This window comes from Tenrec ecaudatus, chromosome 17 (assembly GCF_050624435.1).
Source record: "Tenrec ecaudatus isolate mTenEca1 chromosome 17, mTenEca1.hap1, whole genome shotgun sequence".
Classification (NCBI taxonomy): domain Eukaryota; kingdom Metazoa; phylum Chordata; class Mammalia; order Afrosoricida; family Tenrecidae; genus Tenrec; species Tenrec ecaudatus.
The window spans coordinates 86,014,709-86,035,851 of NC_134546.1; the positions used below are offsets into that span (position 1 = coordinate 86,014,709).

The 21,143-nt window shown below is 48.0% G+C and overlaps 1 pseudogene and 1 gene segment (V, D, J or C); both read left to right on the plus strand.

Annotated features, from left to right (window-relative positions):
- Nucleotides 1-5,672: 5,672 nt before the first annotated feature.
- LOC142430565 (immunoglobulin heavy constant gamma 1-like) lies at nucleotides 5,673-7,114 on the plus strand (annotated as a pseudogene).
- A 91-nt stretch (nucleotides 7,115-7,205) lies between these two features.
- LOC142430566 (immunoglobulin heavy constant epsilon-like) overlaps nucleotides 7,206-21,143 on the plus strand; it is a 28,611-nt gene continuing 14,673 nt past the window's right edge. The window contains 1 exon segment of the C gene segment in view: nucleotides 7,206-7,368. Within this exon segment, the coding sequence occupies nucleotides 7,206-7,368 (163 nt within the window).

The following is a 21,143-nucleotide window of genomic DNA, read 5'->3' on the forward strand; positions in this document are numbered from 1 at the left end:
TTTTCAGCCAAAGACAAAAATAAACCATGAAGATCAGAGCTTAAATAAATTAATTTGCAAACAGAAAATTAATAAAAAGGACCAACAGGCCAAGAAGTTGGTTCTCTGGACGGATTTAAACATTGGCAAATCACTGGTCAGCCAAATGAAAGGAAAGAAGATACAAATGAGAGGAATAAACAAATGAAATTGAGGGTGTCACATCAGAACCAAAAGAAACCAGAAATAATCCTATGAATGGCTGTGACCCAGCAGATTTGAAAATCATGAAGAAGTGGAGAAATTTCTAGAGAAACACTACCTACCAAAGTTAATACAGACAAAGACAGAAACGTAGAACAGACTACAGCAAAAGAAGAAATTGACCAGATCACTAAGAAATTCCCAACCAAATCAAGTGTGGTCCTTCATGGCTTCCTTGGAGAATCCTTCCAAATACTCAAGAAGAGTCGGCATCATTCCTGTTCATTATATTCCATAATGAAGAAGAGAAGGGCCAACTCTTAAAATCATTTTTAAAGCCAGAATAATCCTGATAAATCAGGCTAAAGTGATGACGACCAAGGGTGATTCATACCAGGTATGCAAGGGTGGTTCACACATGAGAAATAATAATAATCAATTACTCAACCACATAAATTAAGAAAATCAATTGAGGGGTAATATGGTCATATCAATTGATGCAGAAAAGGCATTTGATATATGCCAACATCCATTGCTGATAAAAAACACTCAACTACAGAAGTGAAGCTCCGCAACATTATAAAGGCCATGTTAACAAAAGCAACGGTCCACATGTCACTCAATGGCAAGAAACAGAAAGGATTGCCCTTACAAAAGGCAACCAGACAAGAATCCCTATGTTATTCTTCTGATTCAATATTGTGTCGGAATACTTAGCCAGAGTATAAACCAACTAAAGAAATCTAAAGTATATAAATTGGCAAAGAGGCAAAATTCGCTCTATTCCAAGAGGATGTGATTCTACACTATGGCTATTACATAATCTACTGTCAACTTGAAGAAGGGGTAGAGTCTAGCCTGTCAATCAGGTCACAGCTTGATGACCTCTTTTGGAGCTTGACCTACTGAATTGTATGATGGGTGAATGAAGTGCCCATAAAATGGTTTAACAGGGAAAGAGAGATTTTCCTTCTGAGGCCAGAGGTGCAGGTTGCTCCCTGGGACTGGGAGGGAGGGGGTGAAGGGCTGAGCAGGACCGGGTGCCAGGACCATTCTGGACCCCCAAGCAACCCACCTTGCATGCAAACCAGCGCAGAAAGAGGCCAGGCAGGTGTGGGCACCCCAGGGGTGGAGAGGGCCCTACAAGCAGCTCACAGTGTCTGGGGCCTCTGCCTGCAACCCCCAGCTCCCTGGTTCCAGGGAGACCACCCCTTCCCCACCAGCCCACATGAGATGCCCTGATTGGTCTGGTTCCCGGCCCTCTCCCCCCACACACACACACTCTGAGACAGAAACCAGCCAGATGAAAAGGGCCCTGGGGGAAGCCAGCAGTGCCAGCAGTTTTCAATCCCATTCTTAGTGGTTTCAGCCCTTGGAGGGGTCCGCCCCTAGGGAGTGGAGACTCATCCAGGGGAGGGGGAGTTGAGGGACCTCAGGGGGAGCTGCCAGGACCAGGTAGGTCCTGGATGGACAAGCAGAGGAGCCACCAGGCCGAGCAGACTGAAGGGGTGACCACAAAGAAGTGGGAGCTGCCCATTGCAGGGACCTCATCGCTGTGGCTGGGATGCAGCGATGCCAGCGTAGCAGGGGCCCAGGGTAGGCAGGGCTGGGGGTGCATGGGCTCTGGATCCTTGCAGACAGTGCTGGGATGGGGGTGCAAGGACTCCAGGGAAGAAGGGAAGAAAACAATGCCTGGCAGGCCTGCGCAGGATCGAGGGGCAGAGAGAGCAGGTGTTCAGTGTAGCAGTCCTGGTGGGGCGGGTTCAGCACAGAGGGGTTCCCCAGTGTCCAGAGAGCCCCACTCGGACATGTGTCACCCACAGCCATCCCAGGGCAGGGTCTGAGGTGGTATTCCCGAGGGTGATCATCAAATGGGTGCAGCCAGGGATGAGGACAGTAGAGGCAGTAAGGTGTTCCTATGGACAAACGCTAGTACTAGTGACCAGAGACAGAAAAGGGGGACAAGAGACACGGGGTATGGATCCCGGGAATAGACATGGAGCTGTGAGATGCAGCCATGGCGGAAGGTCAGTGCTCATCTTGACACTGGGGAGCTCAGGGGCCAGTGCTCAGCTCAGGATTGTCAGGGCTGCAGGAAGCAGCCTGGCAGGGGCTCTGGAGGATCTCAGCTGGGAGGGAGTTGAGAAAGGGGGTGGGTTCAAGGCACCACAGTGGGAGGGGCAATACAAGCAGTGATCTGGGAGGTGTCTTTGGAAGCTCAGATAGAGATTGGAGGCTGGGAGCTGGAAGGTGGGGGCTGGGTGTTGACACATGGGGGCTGTGAGCTGAAAGCAAGGAGCTGGGATCCATGTACAGGGAGGCAGGGGCCAGAACTGAAAGCTTGGAGCTGGGACTTGTCACCTGAAAGCTGAGTGCTGGGAGCTGTATTCTGGAAACTGAAAGCTGGGTGCTGGGAAGCTGGGTGCCAAGTACTGGAAGCAGAAAGCTGGGAGCTTAAATCTGGGTATTGGGTGATAGGTGCTGGGAGCTAAAAGCTGGGTCTTGGGGGCTGGCAGCTGGGGCCTAGGTTCTGAGAGCTGAATGCTGGGAGCTAAAACTGTATGCTGAGCGCTGGCAGCTGGGAGTTGGAGCTGCAAACTGGGTGCTGGGAGGAGAAAGTTCAGTGCTATAAACTGGGTGTTGGGAAGCTGGGTGTTGATTGCTGGTAATTAAAAGCTGGGTACTGGGTGCTGGGACCTGAAAGCTGGGAGCCCAAGCTGGGTATAGGGTGATGGGTGCTGGGAGCTGAATGCTGGAGCTGAAAACTGGGTTCTGGGAACCGAAAACTGGGTGCTAAAAGCTGGGTGCTGGCAGAAGAAAGCTGGGTGTTCGGGACCAGTGAATGAATGCTGAGCGTCTCGGTCTGGGTCTGGGTCCTGAGAGCTAGGAGCTGAGAACAGGTACTAGGTGGTAGTGGCAGAAAGGTGGGGGCTGTGATATGGGCACTAGGTGCTAAGATCTGGGCTCTGAGGGATAAGAGCTGAGAGCTTGAGTCAATGGGACGGGTGCTGAGCGTCTTGGTGAACTAACTGGGTGGTAAGAGCTGGGTGCTGGAGCTCTGAGGCTGAGTGTGGGGGGGGTGTCCCAGGTGATGGGAGGTGTGTATTGGGAACTGGACACTGGAGAATGAATCCTGGGTGCTGGCAGATACGTGCTAGTTGCAGGGAGCTGGATGCTGGGTGTTGAAAGCTGGGTACTAATGTCTGGGTGCTGCCTGTCAGGTGCTGGGAGCTGGAGCTGGGTGCTGGGAGCTAAGGGCTGTGTGGGAGCTTTGAGACTCAGCACTGGACAGTGCAGATGGGATTTGGATGCTGGGGGATTGGAAGAAGGAGCAGAGGGCAGTGGGAGAATTCTGGGGGCTGAGAAGTAGGCACGAAGTCTGGATGCTGGGCGCTGGGTGCTGGGGGTGTGGTCCTGGAGGCTGGGAGCTAGAGCTGGGTGGTGTGAGCTGTGAGCTGTGAACTAGTAGCTAACAGTCCTGGTGGCACAGTGTGCTGATAACTGCAAGGTCAGCAGTTCAAAACCACCAGCCCTGCCGAGGCAGAAGGACGATGCTGTCTACTCCATACAAATGAACATTCTCACCAACCCACTGTGCTGGTTTCACTCAGTCCTAGAGGGCTGCTCTGAGCTGGTATCAGCCCAGTGGCAGGGAGGGAGAGAGCTAGGTGCTGAAGCTGAGGCATGGGAGAAATAGCTGAGGCCTAGGGGCTGGTTGCTGAAGCTGTGAACTAGGGGCTGGGAGCTTGGGCATGGGAGTTTAAACTATGCTCTGGGAGCTATCAGATAGCTGAGAACCAGGGCTCGGTGCTGGTGCTCAAAGCTGGGTCCTGGGAGCTGGGCGGTGGAAGGAGGCCCAGGGATATGGTTGGAGATCTGGGGACAGCTATTTGCAGTAAAAAAGAATGACAGGGAGGTTCACGGTGGGCTACTGGGGGACAGACAAGGATAGGCTGCATGTTGGGAGGTGGAAGTAGAGGTTGAAAGGTGAGAACAGGGGGTCTGTGAGTAACAAGCTAGGGGTAGGTGGCTGAGAAGGACTGGGAGGAGGGGGTGGGGGCTAGAAGTCATGGGCTGAGCGTTGGGGGCTAGAAGTGTAATTCAAGCACTGAGTGGGCACTGGGTGTGGGCACTGGGGCAGGGAGCTGGGGTGGAGGCCTGCTGCTCCCACAGAGGAGACAGGGCCTTGACAACTGAGCAGAGGAGAGGAGAGCAGCAGGGTCAAGGGCTCAGGCTTGAGTAGTTGAAGCCCTATATTCTTCCTCCAGGTGAGGCTCCTGCTCAGAGCACCAGCACCACTGAGGAGGTTCCTGGTTTGGGACAGGCTCGGGGGAGGGTGGGGGTTGTGGAGGGGGATGGCAGCCTGGCCTCTCACAAAGCCTGTTCTGGGCCTGCGCTGGTGGGCTGGGAGCCAGAAGAGCCGAGGAGGGGACGGGCTCCTGAACTGGCTCTAGGTGACTGAGTGAGGAGGAGCTGGAATCAGAGAGGAAAAAAGGCTGGGCCTCCTGAGGGTCTTTGAGGAGCTGGACAGGGGCCAGGGAGGGCGGGAAGGCCACAGTGGAGCTCACTGGACACAAGATCAAGGCCAAGGGAGCCAGCAGCTCAAGACTCAGAGAAGCAGGAGACCGGGCTGGGCCAGGGCTCTTCTTGGGTCTGTGGAGGTCAGTGAAGGGGCTGAGGCAGTCATGCCCATGAGGGAAGGGAGGGAGCCAGCCGCAGGACCTGCCCTGACACTGGCCCTGTGAAAACTTCCCTGTGGTTGGGCGAATAGGGGGGCACTCATAGAGACCTAGCCTGAGGAAATCAAGAGCAGAGCCCCAAGACACTCTGGGCAGAGAGGGGGAGACTAGGGTCCAGGCAGAAAGCACAACCAGATCTAACACACCCCAAAACAGGGCCTGGCTGGGGAGGAGGGCCAGCGGTGGGCACTGGCACAGGGATGACAGAGAAGGTGACTAGAGCAGGGAAGGCATCCAGGGAGGATACTGGACCTGGTGTGGCATCAGGGTAAGAATAGAAACTGGGGCCACTCGTGTCTGACGCAGGCAGGTGAGCAGAGGGGGAGGAGCCCTGGGGCTGGGACACCCCCAGGCAGAGCCTGTCCAGGTGACTCCCGGAGAGCTGGCCTGGGGACCAGGCCGGGACAGAAGCCCTGGGTATGAAGTGAACCTAGAGCCACTAGAGGTGATCCTGGAAGTGGGTAACCCAAGTGCTAGTCCAGTGTGGGCCCATCATGGGGCCTGTGGGGCAGCAGCTCTAAGGTGGGATTGGGCAGCTGGGCAGGTGTGATCTTCCACTGTGACCATCAGGTGGGTACCCATGGTGCCCATCAGCGCAGAAGTGGGGCCTCATGGGAAGACTGACCAACTTGGTGGAAGCACACAGTCACGTGGGACCCCTTTCTTGCAGCCAGCCCCAAAGCACCATCGGTCTATACCCTGACACCCAAATCCAGAGATGCTTCTGACTCCACGGTGACCTTGGGCTGCATGGTCAAGGATTTCTTCCCGGAGCTGGTGGCAGTATCCTGGCCCTCTGCCCCCCAGGCTGATGTGCACACCTTCGCACCCATGCGGCACTCATCTGGCCACTTCTCCCTCATCAGCATGGTCACCATGCCCTCCAGCAGCTGGCCCAGCCAGGATTATGGCTGCAGCATCACCCACACGCCCAGCGAGACCAAAGTGGACAAGAAGATCGGTGAGCCTTGGGCAAGGGCACAAGTGAGGAAGCACATCCCAAATCCACAGCTGACAGGCTCAGGGTCCTCCTGAAGTCCTGGACATACCCTGGGGTGCAGGGCAGGGTGGTGATCCCTGCCATTCTTCCCCACCTAAAGAGCTACAGCTGTGTGCCCTCCCTGGTGTCCCCATGCCAGTCCTAAGGCAGGCATAGGTTGAAGCCCTGAAGACCAGTCCCTGGGCCTAGGCTCAGGTGGTGGGTCTCAGAGCTTCAAAGAAGAACTGGCCTTGATGCCCACTCGCCAGGGCACTGGTCTCCTCTGCACCAAGGTTACCCTGCCCCACACTGTCTGCTCTCTCCAGTGCCAGATGTCAGCTCGAGATCAACCACTGAGTGCAGATGCGCAGGTAATGTGAGCACGACCTTTGTGAGTGAGCTCCTGGGGAAGGACAAGCCCAGTGCACCCACTAGGCCCTACCACCCTTTCACTCATCTCATCTCTGCTCAGCAGCTCCTGAAAATCTGGGAGGACCCTCCATCTTCATCTTCCCACCCAAGCCCAAGGACACTCTCATGATGTCCCGAAACCCGGATGTGGCCTGTCTGGTGTTGGACGTGGGCCAGGATGACCCTGAAGTCCAGTTCAGCTGGTTCGTGGATGGCACAGAGGTGCACACAGCCAAGGACGGGCCGCAGGAGGAGCAGTACAATGGCAACTCCCGCGTGGCCAGCGTGCTCCCCATCCTGCACCAGGACTGGCTCTCTGGCAAGGAGTTCAAGTGCATTGTCAACAACGGGGCTCTTCCTGCCCCTGCTGTAAGGACTGTCTCCAAGGCCAAGGGTAAGACAGGAAGTCTTAGGGCAGCGGGCATGGGCTGCCCCCATCTCTATGATGGCTTTAACACCTTCCCCCTCCCCTACAGGGCAGCCTCCGGCCCCTCGAGTGTACACCATGGCCCCGGTCATCCTTGAGAAGGACAAGAACATGGTCAGCCTTGTCTGCTTTGTGAATAGATTCTAGCCCGAGGAGATCCATGTGGAGTGGATGAGCAATGAGCAGCCTGAGTCCCAGGCCAACTAGTTGAACACGCCCTCCCAGGCCGAGGCTGGCGGGACCTTCTTCATGTACAGTAAGCTGACAGTGGGCACGAGCAACTGGGAAATCGAAGAAACTTAGCACTGCGTGCTGATGCACGAGGCCCTGCAAAACCACTACACACAGAAGGCGGGTCGCTCGGTCCCCGGGTAAATGAGTGTGGCCGTGCTGCCCCCACAGTGTGGTCATTCAGGGTTCTGCTACCCTGACCCCAGTTGTCTCCTTGAACCTCCTCACGCCAACCATGTCTGATGCCATGCGCCAGGCTCCAGCCCACTGCCCGCCCTCGGGGTCTCCTCAGCCAGCAGAGACACCGTGCACAGAGCAGGTGGACCCCAGGTGGGATGGCAGCAAGAGGGATGGGCCAGGGGATGCCCTGCTCATTGTCACCACCGTGTCCCCTGCAGGTGAAGTGAATCTTCTTGGTCGTGGTGCTGAAACAAAAGGTGGTCCCTGACTGCAGGAACACGGGAGGGCAAGCGGCCTAGGAGCTGCTCGAGGGAAACACCGTAGCCAGCCTGCCAGCAGCTTCCAAAGGCTCCACTGCCCCTCAACCACTTTCTCTGCTGCCCGGCCTCCCACAGCCCTCTGGCTCTGGCTTCTCCTCCCTCCCGTTAGAGAAGCTCAGCATCCTTGTGGTAGTTGGTAATCTGTTCTCAATTCAAGACTGAAGAGTGACAGGGTGGAGTTTAGCCTGTGAATAAGATCGCAGCTTGATGACTTCATTTGGAGGTGTGAAGGAGATAAATAGCTCACTGCAGGCAGGACACACACACACTCACTTCCTGAGAGATGTTCATGTGGACGAGACACATGGAGCTATGCTTGAGCCTTGGAGCTGAAGAAGCCTTGTGGGTCCCTGCCAGCATTGAGATGTTTTCACTGCCACAGGATCCACAAGATTTTCCATTCACTGGCCTGTGACCTTCCTGCATTCAGCGTCATCGCATGTGATACGTGAGTCTCAGGAGGAATTCATGGGCGAACATCGGCCTTATGGGCTAATTTGAACTCATGGACTTGATCTGCACTGGGCTGGGATGTTTTATTGATTCATGATTGCTTCTTGATCTAAAGCTCTCTCTTACACACATCTGAGAGTCTCCCTAGATTTGTTTCTCCAGTCTATCCAAACTAACACAACCCTGGACAAGCGGTGCCCATAACTGAGGAGCATTTAAAGCAGGACCCGGAGTCCTGGGATGTCAGCTTGTTGGGAAGCATGAGGAGGACACTGTTCCCTTGGTCCTTTTGGAGCAGGGACCCAGACCCAGCTCCAGAGATCCAAGGTCTCCAAGATTCTTGGCAGGGACATCAAGTACCAGAGGAGCTATCAGCCATCACTCCAACAGGGGCACTTCCTATGCACTGCGTGGGTCCTCCCCCAGCCCTTGCCTGACCGGTTCCACCCTGGAAGACCATTGGGAATACCACTTGTGGTAGTTACGTAATTTCATATGAACTTGATAAATAACCATAAAAGGGTGAAGTCTAGCCTGTGCATCAGGTCACAGTCTGGTGATCCCTCCTCATGGGTGTGACTTTCTCCTGAGGATTCTGGGACTTCATCTCTTCTCCCTGGAGGTGGGATACACCCTCTCTCTGCTTCCCAATCCTGTTGTGAAGCCACATGGAAGCTCGCTGATGGAAGCCAGCACCCTGGAGATGTGTCCACCACCATTGGATCCACAAGGCTCTCTACCCACTGGCCTGTGATCTTCCTGCATTCAGTATCATTTTATGTGCTGCGTGAATCTGAAGAGGAATTCATGGGTTGATATCAGACTTATGGGCTGATATCAAACTGATGGACTTGATCTGGACTGGCCTACGATGTTTCATTGATGCATACTTACTTTTTGATAAAAAGCTCTCTCTTACACACTTATGAGTATTCTGGATTGTTTCTCTAGTTTGCCTGGACTAACATGCCGCCCCACCCCCACCTCCCACTGCTCATCACTGCTGTGGCCCTGGCCTGAGGAACAAGCTCCCTTTCATTGTGAGCTGCAGTCCGTGGCTCTGGGAAAGGAGCTTCCCATCAGAATCTAGACTCGTGTGTTGCTATCAGATGTGGGGTTCAGCCCAAGGGACAGGCTCTGTTGCACTGTGGCCCGGAGAGGAGCCCCATCCAGGTCATTGACCATCTCACAGCCACCGACTCAGACCCAGCCCACATGTCCAGGTCTCCTCCACTCAAGGCACCCGGAAAGAGTGTGGGGCAATATAAGGCAGAGCCTGATGGTGAGAATGGGCATCCGTGCCCGTCAAGAAAGGCATCAAGTTCTAGAAGCAAGGCACAAAGCAGCCTCCTTGAAAGATACCTGGTAACCAGTGCCCCAACTGGTCAGGACCTGACATACACAGTGGCTATCCTGTATCCCTGGACAGCAGCGCAGCCAAGAGTGAAGAGCATGGGGGTGGGAAGACATGACAAGACACCAAAAGTGGGTGTCAGGCCAGCAGGAGCCTGATGGGGAGCTAGGCCAGATGAGTTGCAAGAGTTGCCCAGGGGAAGCGGGCCTGAGTTCCATCATCCCTCTAGACTCCATTTCTCCTTTCTCCGTGTCCACGAGATGCCCACCAGAATATTGCCTCCAAAGGGCCAGCTTTCCCAGTCCAAATCTTAAGATGGAAAGTAGACGGCATGAATGGAAGTGAACAGCCCAAAGAAGGGCCAGGCCATTAGCGGTGTCATGTCTTGGCGTTGTTAAACTTTTCTGCAGCCCCTGGATGTTCTTTCATGTGGATGTGTTGCTTTTGCTCTCCGGTTAAAATAAAATAGCCTTAAGCAGTAGCCTTATTCACAGAGGTAATCTTTCTATGGTAACGTACCAGTCCCAACAGTCAGATCAGCCACGCCACCGGAGCCGAAGCACACTGCACGCACTCTCTTCCCTGCCCCAGCTAGAGGTCCCCCGGGCTGCCCAGCACTGGGCTGCTTCCTTCTCCAACAAACTGCAGACGCACTAGGGAGGCATCAGATGTGCTGCCTACTCAATCTGCAGCATGCTTAGAACACATTGGCTCACCCCAAATCCATCTGTAGACAACAGGATATCCCCTCGCAGAAGGGTCACCAGGAAGAGATGAGTCAGCCGTAGAGCACCAATGCAGCACACAATATTCCTCTGGTGCTTTGAGGCTTCCTCACTCCACCCCACCCCACCCCACCCCACCCCACCCCACGATCATGACCCCAGTCCTGCCTTTCACTTTGGGCTAGACTGGAGCATGTACACTGGTAGAGATAAGAGCTCACGACATGCGGAATCCAGGTCAGATAAACCCCTGAGGAATGGAAATGGGAGTAGCGATACCACGAGGGGAAGGGGAAGGTAGGGTGGGGAAGGGGGTGGGGGGAAACTATTTCAATGAACAACACCTAACACCCTCCCACCCCCAGTGGGATGAATAACAGAAACGCAGGGGCAGGGAGACAGTGGTCAGTGTCAGATATGAAGATATAATGATTTATAACTTATCAAGAGGTCATGGGGGGAGTGGTTGAAGAGGAGCTGATACCAAGGGCTAAAATTAAAAGTTAAGGCTTAGAAAATAATGATAGCAGCATATGTACAAATACCCTTGACACAAGGACGCTTGGATTGTTATAAGAGCTGTAAGAGCCCCCGATAAAATTATCTTAAAAAAATAAAGCACAAAGGCTCAAGGAAAGCTCTCCCCCTCCCTGGAGGGGTGGGGTCTACCACAGCCATAAACATCACTCTTCTGTATTCTCTTCTGAGTCGTTCCAGTGCTTCTGTTTCAGTGCATTTCATTGTGCTTGGGTAATCTTGAGTGCTTGACTTTTGTTTATCTTGATTTTTTGTGGTTGCTGGTGTTGGTTGTTGTTTGTGCGGCACAGTGGTCCAGCTGTAGATGGTGTGTAGGGTTCGGGGTGGGGTGGGGGTGAGGGTTGTCTTTTTGTGTTAGCAAAGGGAGACTGGATGGGGACAGGAAATCGTATGGTGTGGAGACAAGGGAGAAGTGATGGAGTTGGGTGGGTAGGAGCAAGCAGAGAATGAAGCACAAGAGTAGGGTTTAAGTAGTAGCACTAATAATAAGAGGCTTTCTGGCTAAATGTACTGATTTTTGCTAAATTGGAGAAGGGAGATTTAAGATTGGGCTATTACTGGCTAAGTTTTTGTGAAAGTGTGACTCACTAGGAAAAGGGGGCGGGTTCTTGAGGTCGTGGTGGATGAAGTAGGTGGAGAGCATAGTTAGTAATATACCAGCATCACGTATGGAACCACTATGTAATACAGGGAAAGCAAACACGGCGGACATGTTATTGTGTTTATAACAAAGGGCCCATGGGTTGGTAGCACACCCCTTCCCTGCTCTACAGGCGCTGATGTGTCATGTAGGAAATGTGCCCCAACAGAGGGTGGCTTGAGAAACAGCGGAGAGGTTATGGGGTTTCTGCACCATGCGACACTATCTGTCCTACACCCAGGGATTCTAAAGGGTGACTAGGAAGTAGGAATTGAGGCCCCAGGTGAGGCCCCAGGAATAGAGGTCCCAGGGTGAGGTTGGGAGGGAGTAAGTCCCAGCACCCGTGAGTTCCCGAGGAGGAGGAGGGATCGCTGCTGAGATGAGTCTCTAGTGTACCAAGTTCTAATTGCTCTCGGGAGGAAAGAAGTTTTGTGTTTTGTTATGTTTTATTTTGACAAAATGAAAACTAATCTTGAAGCACTCAGATTTCAAGTCTCGTGTCTGGTTTCCTAGGGCCTGGGTCCCTACCTGCTAGAATCTGACTGCGCTCAAAAGTAAGAACAAGTGTGAGGAGGGCACAGGCCTGGACATTGATTCCTTCTGTTATACAGAGGGTCACTCTGAGTCAGAATTAACTTGACAGCACCTAACAAGAACAATATATCTCAATCTCTCTATTATTTATACCAATATCCATGTCAATATCTATATATATTTAGAAAATAATGAGAGTGAGATCATTTTATATCAGGAAAGTTGCTCACACAGTTGTAGAAGTGAGTAAGTCAAGCCAAGTACAAGGATGTGGGTCATATGTTAAGCTAGAGGCTTGTCCTGACTCATGTAGCTGCAGGGGCTGAAGAACCAGGAAGCAGATGGCCCACAGGATGGTGGATGTCCAGCCAACTGAGTTCAAGGTCAACAGGGAACTGACGGATGCTGGGATCCACAGACAATCTGACAGATCTTTGACTGAAGTCCAAAGAATCAGAGGTTGACGAACAAAATTCAGAGTCGGCAGAAGTAAGTTTGCATCCCCACAGGGCCAACTTGTATATGAGTAGGCCACACCCCCAAGGAAACCTCCTCCAGTTGCATCTGGGTTGTGATCTAATTAAGGAAGCAGCACTCCACACTAATCTTCCTTCAACTACATGCTGCTTACACGAGATCCCATCAAGGGAATTCTTGCTTTATGTTAGATCCCATCATGGGGGAAGCTTCAACTGCCAAACTGGCAGCAAAAGTCTAACAATCATGGTCACATTCACAGGTACAGAATCAGGACATCATCACAACTTTATTTTCATTTTTTGCAGTGAATGGTGGGTGAGGGTAGGTCATTGTTCCTTTGAAATGAGAATTGTAAGACTCTGTCTCACATACTTTGGATATGTTATCAGGAGAGACCAGTCCCTTGTGCAGAGGTTCCCCATGTACATAAAAGTACATACTCACACAGACATACGCGTGCGTGCACACACACACATGGAATTCTGGAGCCAGAGTGGAAGTTGAGGCAGCTCTTCCAGACTGTTCCTGAAGTGAAGCAGAGATTGAGGAGATGAGGAGATGGGGCCATTAGGCTCCTGATACCAAGCTCCCAGACTGACCAGATGGACAGACATGCATTCATCAGACCATGTATGTTTACAATGTTGTGTATCAATGAGACAACTTCTCCCCTCACCTTGGCTGTATATTTTTCTTTTTAGTATATGTGCTGCCGAGGCAAACACGATATTTTTGTTGTTTTTTTCTTAAAAAACACCTGAAACAGTGCCTCCCTCAAAGCTGCCTGGGGCCTCGGTCCATCCACCTCTTGGGGTGCCTGCCTCTCCGTGGTCCCTATGGTGTCCCTCCCTCTCCCATGTGCTCAGTGTTCAGTTGTGTATATTTTTTTGTCCCAGGCTACGTGGGACATCCGCCCAGACATGGTCCTCTCCATAGTCTTAGCTCACAGGTCTCTGTGTGAGTTAGGGGTGAAAATCGGGCAATGAGCTGAAATCATTTACCTAATAGCTCCATTATTGCTCCTTCACTCTTTCCTGCAGCTGACATGTTCCAGAAAGCATTTCTCCTTCAGCTTGGCTCCCAGATCAAAAGTAAGCACCGAGTGCGGATTCATGCCGTCTCAGACAACTGCAGGAGTTTTGGAAACGGGAGAGATTTAAGCTATGGTGGTGCAAGGCATTTTCACTGGGGAGTTTTTATTAACACAGCATGTCCCAGGACAATCTGACTGATACAAGCATCATCCAATACGTGTTCAGTATGGGAGAAACTTGATCAAGTGCTAAAATGTAATGATAATCCTGTTTTATGTCTGCAGAGTGTTGGCCTTAGTGTTCCCTGAGACTGCCTTAACCACCCAGGGCCATTAAAACATGGATGGCTTCAAATAATATTATTGCCTCAAGTTCTGGAGGCTAAAGTCCAAATCAGGGATTTGACCATGCTCATTCCTTCCATGTCTCTCACCTAGCATCTAATAGCCATTCCTTGGTTTGTAACCACATCTGCCTTGGCTCTTCAGCACAATGCTTCCTGCTGTAAGACTCAGGGGCATAAGGGGCAGGACACATCTTACTCCTCTGCGATTTCACTCAGACTAACCTCAAAGACCCGCTCCCACCAACTCAATACGGACTCCCAGTAATCCTATGTAATGTTTTTCCAATTGCCAGTCTTTATGGAATAAACAGCCTCGCCTTCCTCCCTCAGAAGTGGGTGTTTATCACTGACCTTCAGTTAGCAGCCCAAAGCTTCAGCTAAAGTTAAATAAAAGACCAAGTTTTGGTAAAACAAGATCACGATCCCAAGTATAGGGTGAGGACCTCAACCTAGCCTTCTGGGGAAGCAATTCAATCCCTAACAGATTTTTTTCTTCTGTCATGATGATAATACCCCTTCAAGAGGCAGCGGTCATTGTCTCAGTTTTACTAGAAGAAACCTGGGTTTTAAAGAGTCAGCAGCGCCCTACTTGTGGGTAGGATGCAACAACTTGAACTCATTTATTTTGGCACCAAAGTTCAAATGCCTTCTAATGCTGCCATATTGCTTCTTAAGATTCCAGAAAGTCGTCCGATCTAATTCCTGTGCAAGGGAAGAGCAAGGCTCAACCTAGCTATTAAAACTCCCTACGGATGTTTCTCAAGTTCACAAATAGTGAGTGAGGACTGAAGGCCTTTGAAAATTCTGGGAATACAACATCCATTTTTCCCCTGCAAGTACTTACCAAATAGTGACTTGGCATCCATTTGGCTATCACTAGGCATCAAGCATAGATAGGGCTTCCATTGCAAAGAATTTAGAGTGTGTGCTCATAGCTTGACAACAAGCTCACAGTCCCAAAACACAATTATTCAAGTACAATTAAAGCTAGTGATATTACTGAATGTATGGGAGACTATAAAGTCACATAACAGGAGAAAGTAAATCCAGTATGTGACATTAGGGAAGCCTTTCCCAAAGAAGTGTCCATGGAGCCAATCCATAGAGAACAGTCTGATGGATATCAAGTCTGTCCATCAATCCCTGGACTTCTGTCTTTCTAGGACAAAGAAGACTAAATCTGATGGACAATTAGGTTGGTTAGGATCAAATGAGATAAGACATTTACAACATATTAAAGTTATAGATTTCCTACAGATATAAAGAGATGAGTTTTGGATTTTGTTTTTAGTGGTTTAGTTCATTAGGTTGTTATACTCACTTCAAAGTTGCATTCAAAGCCCTATACTTAAGTAGCTGAATCAGGAATGCAAAAAAAATTATAAATGCATAATAAATGTCTTTTTCCACGGGAAGAGAGGAGAATTCAATTGTCCCTCCACCGAACCAAATTTACACCAGTACCAATTATCCAAAGCTAGGTAAGCATTGAACTATTAACCAAAAGGTTGGCGGTAAAAACCCACCAACCTCTCCATGGGACAAAATTAAGGTCATCTACTATCTGCTCCCATAAAGATTTACCCTCTCTTAAACCCTAGTTAAGGTTGTTTCGAGTCAGAATCAGCTTGGTGGCAGTGGGTATGGAAGTGTGAAGTAGCTCAAAGACAGTGAAAGATACACTCAGAGCCCACAGAATCAAATAACCAAGAATGGTGTGCCAGACGAGGCCTTCCTTTCCACCAAGGAAACCAGTATTCGTTTGGTCCATTTCAAAGTCTTTCACAATCTTCACCTATAAATATGTCTAACTAAAATATATACAGGGTATGTAGCATGCTCCTGAAAATCAAATCTAGAAATCAAAGAATTCCATAGAGAGGTGGGCAAGGGGATTGAACAGGGACTTTATAACAGATGCCCAAACGGGCATGAAACATCTGAAACAGGTGTTAAACCACAGTAGCCATTAGAGAGAGGGAAATGAGAAAACAGGCTAGAGAAAGTAGTTCTGATTCCAACAGTAATTCAGTAGGTTATATTAGACTAGACATTTGAAAAAGCACAGTTACATATGCTCAGAAAATTATTTTTAAAGAATAACAACTATTTTTATTGTGATAAACATTGTACAAGTCCCCAATAAAATTATTAAAAGAAAAAAATAACAACTATTTGGATGTACAGAGCATGGTCAAAAGCAACCTGACTCTGGAGAGGATTATTCCCCTGAAATATTTGTCTGAAAGTGCCCTCTAGCCCATGTAGCCTGGTGGAATTAGAACTCAAGCAGCTCACTGAAATCTTACTGGCTAAAGGAGCCAGCTAATGAAACGCAGGGCTGTATTTCCACAGCAACTGGAAGTTACAAAAAGATGTGCAGTGAAGCCTCTGGGACCCAGTAATTGACAGGGCTGCCAAATGTTTCCAAGTCTACCAAGTCCTCTGACTTTGACAGGAGGCACTCTGACCACTTTTTCACCACTCATTTTAGTGGAAATTAGTAAGAGAATTCATAAACGTTCATATAAATGTTCCATTCTCTCCCAATTCTATTTTTCCACCAAGTTTTGAAATCTCTTCATTTGTGAGTCTTCCTTACTTGGGTTCTGGATTCTTCAAGTTGCACTGTACATACAAAAGCAAGTCACAAAAGAAGGACACTAAGATGTTTATATAAATTCCTCTCAAAAGGTTACTAATATCTGTGCATGTACGAAGGAAATGTGAAATTGTCTAGCAGAAAGAAAGAGCTTAGGGTCTTGAGCAAGATGGCAAATGAGTAGCACAAAGTGGGGGAACTCTGCGGAGACCAGTGCAGAGGGGCTGTGGAGTGGGAGAGCCTAACTTCCAGACTGCATGATCCTCAGCACAAAGATAAGTAGACAGAAATACCATTTACACAAAAGAGCAGCAACGTCTGCCCAAACCTCTCCTTTGTCATGGCCCTCAATCCTAGCCCGCAGAGCACAGATTCTTCCCAAATCAGCGACATAGCTCTGCAGGACCAGGCTCGGGGCTGAGATAAAAAAGAAATAGGTTTGCTTCTCTGCCCAAGCCAAGGGAGTCTTGCTCTGACACCCTCACAATCCTAACTCTCCAATAACAGGGATCAACCAGCCTATCTGAACTGTGTGGGGCTAACTCTACGGGGCAGCCTGGAGTGGGCGTAGTGAATGGACTAACTCTCCACACAAGCCAGGGAGCTCTAGCCCACTCAGTAAAAAGGAATGGTCCTTCCCTGAGGTACTTCTCTGCATGTGTCCCTGTACCATTTTAAGACACACACACACACACACCCCACAGCCATTCAGGCTTTTATTTTTAATTTCTTTGCAGTTAACATATACCTGGCTTGTTAACAAGGTATTAGCATAACAATACAAGTAGAAACTGCAGTAGAGGTTTCACAATACACAGGCAGGGAGCTTGGGCATGAGACAAGGACTTAAAGCTTCAGGGTCCAGAGCTGGTCCCAACTCACATGCCTAGCTATTTGAAAGCTGTTTCATGACTCCAGCCCCTGTCCACCACTCCAAACTGGTCAGATAAGCAACCTACCCTCTAAGTAGGTTATTGATGCATTCCTCCCACCTAGACCACCTAGGTAGGGGGCAGATAGAGACCCCATTTCTCCATCCACCCCCCAACTTGGTCACTTCCATCATCTGAGAAGAGCAAACTACATGCCCTCTGACCTGATCCACCTCTGGTCTATACCCTTAAGATAATTATTCTGAATCATAAAAATGCAAGACTCTGAGCTATACCAGACACTAGTCATTCCCTTAGCCTTAATCTCAACCCTGCTCCAACATCCTATATGATCACGAGGTACTAAAACAACATACCACCAGCTACTGCTTAAAAGACCTCTGCTCCACACAGTCCTGACTTCCCCCCTGACAAGGTCTAGACCCCAGCTGATCTTTTGTTTGTATTGCTGTTGCTCTGTGTTCTAACATTCCTATATTCTTTAAAACACACTTGTGAACTATTCTTATAATTCATCCTTAATCAGGATATCCTCATTGGTTGGTATATGTAAGGACAGGGGGAAATTATTACTTTACTTTTTTGTTTTCTAGTCCTTCAACATATCATCACCCCACAAGCTAGTATACACACACATCAGAGACAAAGCTCTTGGGCAAGGGTCAGAGTCCAAACGTTCATTAACAGCTCTCCCACTACTTAATCTAGTTTGGGTTTTGTCTTGTTTTTATTTTGAATATTTTGTATCTTGCCCTTTTCTTCCTTAGCTTTAATATCTAAACTTATTTCATAGCCCTTTTTATCTTTCTTATAGTTTCTCTTATTCTTTTTTTAATCAAATACTATTTCCCTGTCACTTCAAAATAGGCATTGTGGGGGTCTAATTTCCTGTATTTTAACTTACCAAATAACACTACCTGATCACTCTCATTTTGCTTATTTTTCCTTTCATTCTTCGCCCTCTAACACTTTAGCAATTAATTTAACACTCTCCCCCAGATACATAATACAAAGTGTCTACCACCCCTTTACTGCACCACTTAATAGAGTTAACAACTCCCACATAACCCAACCTCCCAATTACCCCTAATAGATACACCAAGATGCCAAGGAAACAACAGAAGATATCAGTTCACACACACCAAAACACAAACAAACGAAATGGACACAAATGACCAAATGTCAACCAGACCTAAATGAAATGCCTGAAATCTAAACAAGCTTTGTAAGATCAGAAAAAGAATGTAAAAGAGTGATCATTGCACTCATGCAACAGGTGAAAGCAAAGTCTGAGAGGAAAAGTGGGAAAAAATAGCTAGGCTAGAAACTTCACTATGTGACATACAAGAACAATTCCAAAGAGAAACACAAAATTCAGACACGATAATAGCAGAGTTACACAACTCTATAAAACAATGTGGAAACAGAATTGAGTAGATGGAAACCCGAATTAGTGAGCTTGAGGATGAATCCATAGACTCCAATCTAAAAGAAGAACAAATACAGAAAATGCAAAAGCTTGAGAACAATGTAGGACAGAATCAAAAGGAGCAGCAGCCATGTCACTTCAAGATGAGGACAATACAAAAGAAATCCACGCATGGACTAGTCCAAGAATCCCTGCAAGAAAACTCCCCTCGATGCTCAAAGGTTGAAAAGATAATTATTCTGCAAGCCAAAAGAACCCTAATCCAGAGAGATTGCAAGAGGAAAATCATAATCAAGATGTTTAACATCAACAACAAAGAACAAATTCTCAGAGCAGCCAGTAAAAAAGGTCAATTACATATAAAGGGTCAACAATGATAATAACCTCCGATTTCTCAACAGAAACAATGCAGGCACAAAGACAATGGAGTTACCTGTACAGAGTCCTGGAGTGGGGAAAACTGTAAACCTAGAATGTTATACCCCCAAAATATCTCACTCAAGTATGAGGGAGGAATGAAACTATTACAACACAAGGAAAAATGAAAAGAATCCACAAATAAAAGACCACCACACAAAAAACACTCAATGAAGTACTATGGACACAAATTTAACAATGACAACACAAAATCATGAAACCAACACACAAGACAATTATTCACACACACAAAGAAAAGAACACACAGAGCAACATCCAAAGCGACAAAGTAATAAAAAAAGAGCAAAGAAACTAAACACAATGCACATACACACAAACAGCATATACAAATATTGAGAAAAATGTCAGTAACAAATACATACAAATCAATAAGCTCACTGAATGTCAATGAACTCAATGCACCATTGAAGAGACAGAGAGTATCAGAATGGATGAGAAAACAAACTCCACCAGGAGGCTGCCGACAAGAAACACGCCTCACAAACAAAGATAAGAACAGACTGAAAACCAGAGGCTGAGCATAAGCACACCAAGCAAACAGCAACCAAAGGAAAGCAGGCATATAGCAATATTAATCTCTGAGAAAACAGCCTTCAAGGCAAACAACTCAATAAGAAATAAGAACGGATACTACATAATGATCATGTGAACAATAGCCTAAGAAGACATAACTCTTAAAAATGTGCACCACAGCCACGACGATAATGTTATGGTTGGGGGTGGTCACCAAACATAAGGAACTGTATGTAAAGGTCATGGCATAAGGAAGGTTAAGAACCACTGGTATAAACCAATTTATACCATCTTATAAAGGATGGATCAATAAGGTGCAATATCCTTTTTCAAGCTTCTGACAACTTATGAAATAAGTACAACCAGCATGCTTCTTAGAAGTAAGGATGATGAGACTTCACCTCACATACTTCGGACATAGTATCAGGAGATACCAGTTCCTGTCAAGGACATCACATCGGGCAAAGTAGAAGGCCAGTAAAAATAGCAAGCCCCTCAATGAGATAGACCGGCATGGTGGCTGCAAGAGTGGGCTCAACCATAGCGTTTGTGATGGCCGTGCAGGACGGACAGTTGATTCATTCTACTGTACATAGGTTGCTATGAGTCAGATCCAATTTGATATCACCTAACAACAATATCAATTCATGTGTTACCCACTGCCACACAGTTGATTCTGACTCATCATGACCCTACATGGGGCTTAAGAAAGTGTAAGTCTTTACAGGAGTAGTCAGTCCCTTCTATCTCCCCTGGAACAGCTGGTGGGGGTGAAAGACTGACCTTGCATTTAGCAGCTCAATGCCTCACCCACCGTGCTACTAGGGAGTCTTTCTATGAGTATGGAAAATACTGAATCTAAATAGGTTAAGATAATGCATTTTATATTTCTGCAAGACAGCCAATAGAGTCACTATGGAAAGAATTTTCTCTTAAACTCCAATCTGCTAATTATTTACAAAAATATTTTTTAAATGCCATGAAAACTACAGCAAACACCATGAATAGAGAAATGTGAAGGCAGCCTTATGAGATAAAAGACAAGACAAGAATGCACTGGTATATTATTCAGCAACCCAAAACCAAACTCACTGACATCGTTCTTCTGATGACTCATAGAAACCCTCTAGGTCCTAGAGTTTAGGACATGGTAGAACTGACCTTTGGCTTACCAAGGGTGTAAATTTTCATCGGAGTGTAAAGTCTCATCTTTCTCCTGAGGAGCAGCTTGTGGTTTTGAACTCCTGACCTTGTAGTTAATAGACCAACATATAACCCATTACACAACCAAAGCTACTTACTACTTACTTAGCAAAGTGCGCTTCAAATATGTGACCTAACATATTTGGATTGTGAAGTCAAAGTAGAGTTACAGCAACCCTTTTTTAATAAAAACAAAACAGATTATTTTAGTTTATGTGTTGGAAATAGTAAAGGTTGAGATTTTCCATGAAAATTGAATTTCAGTTATATCACTATCTATAACATATATACTAAGAGTTGTGGTCAAAACTGTTTGAAAAATGCTCATTAATGTATTACTGGAGGCACTGACCAGTTCTATATGGCAAGGGAAAGAGATGTAAGCAATGAAAGTGAAGATGTCATCATTGTTTGACGATGATGTGATTACATGGAACCCCCAGAATTGACAGTCGATGACAGCAAGGTCCCCAAAAGCTAGTCCTACTTAGC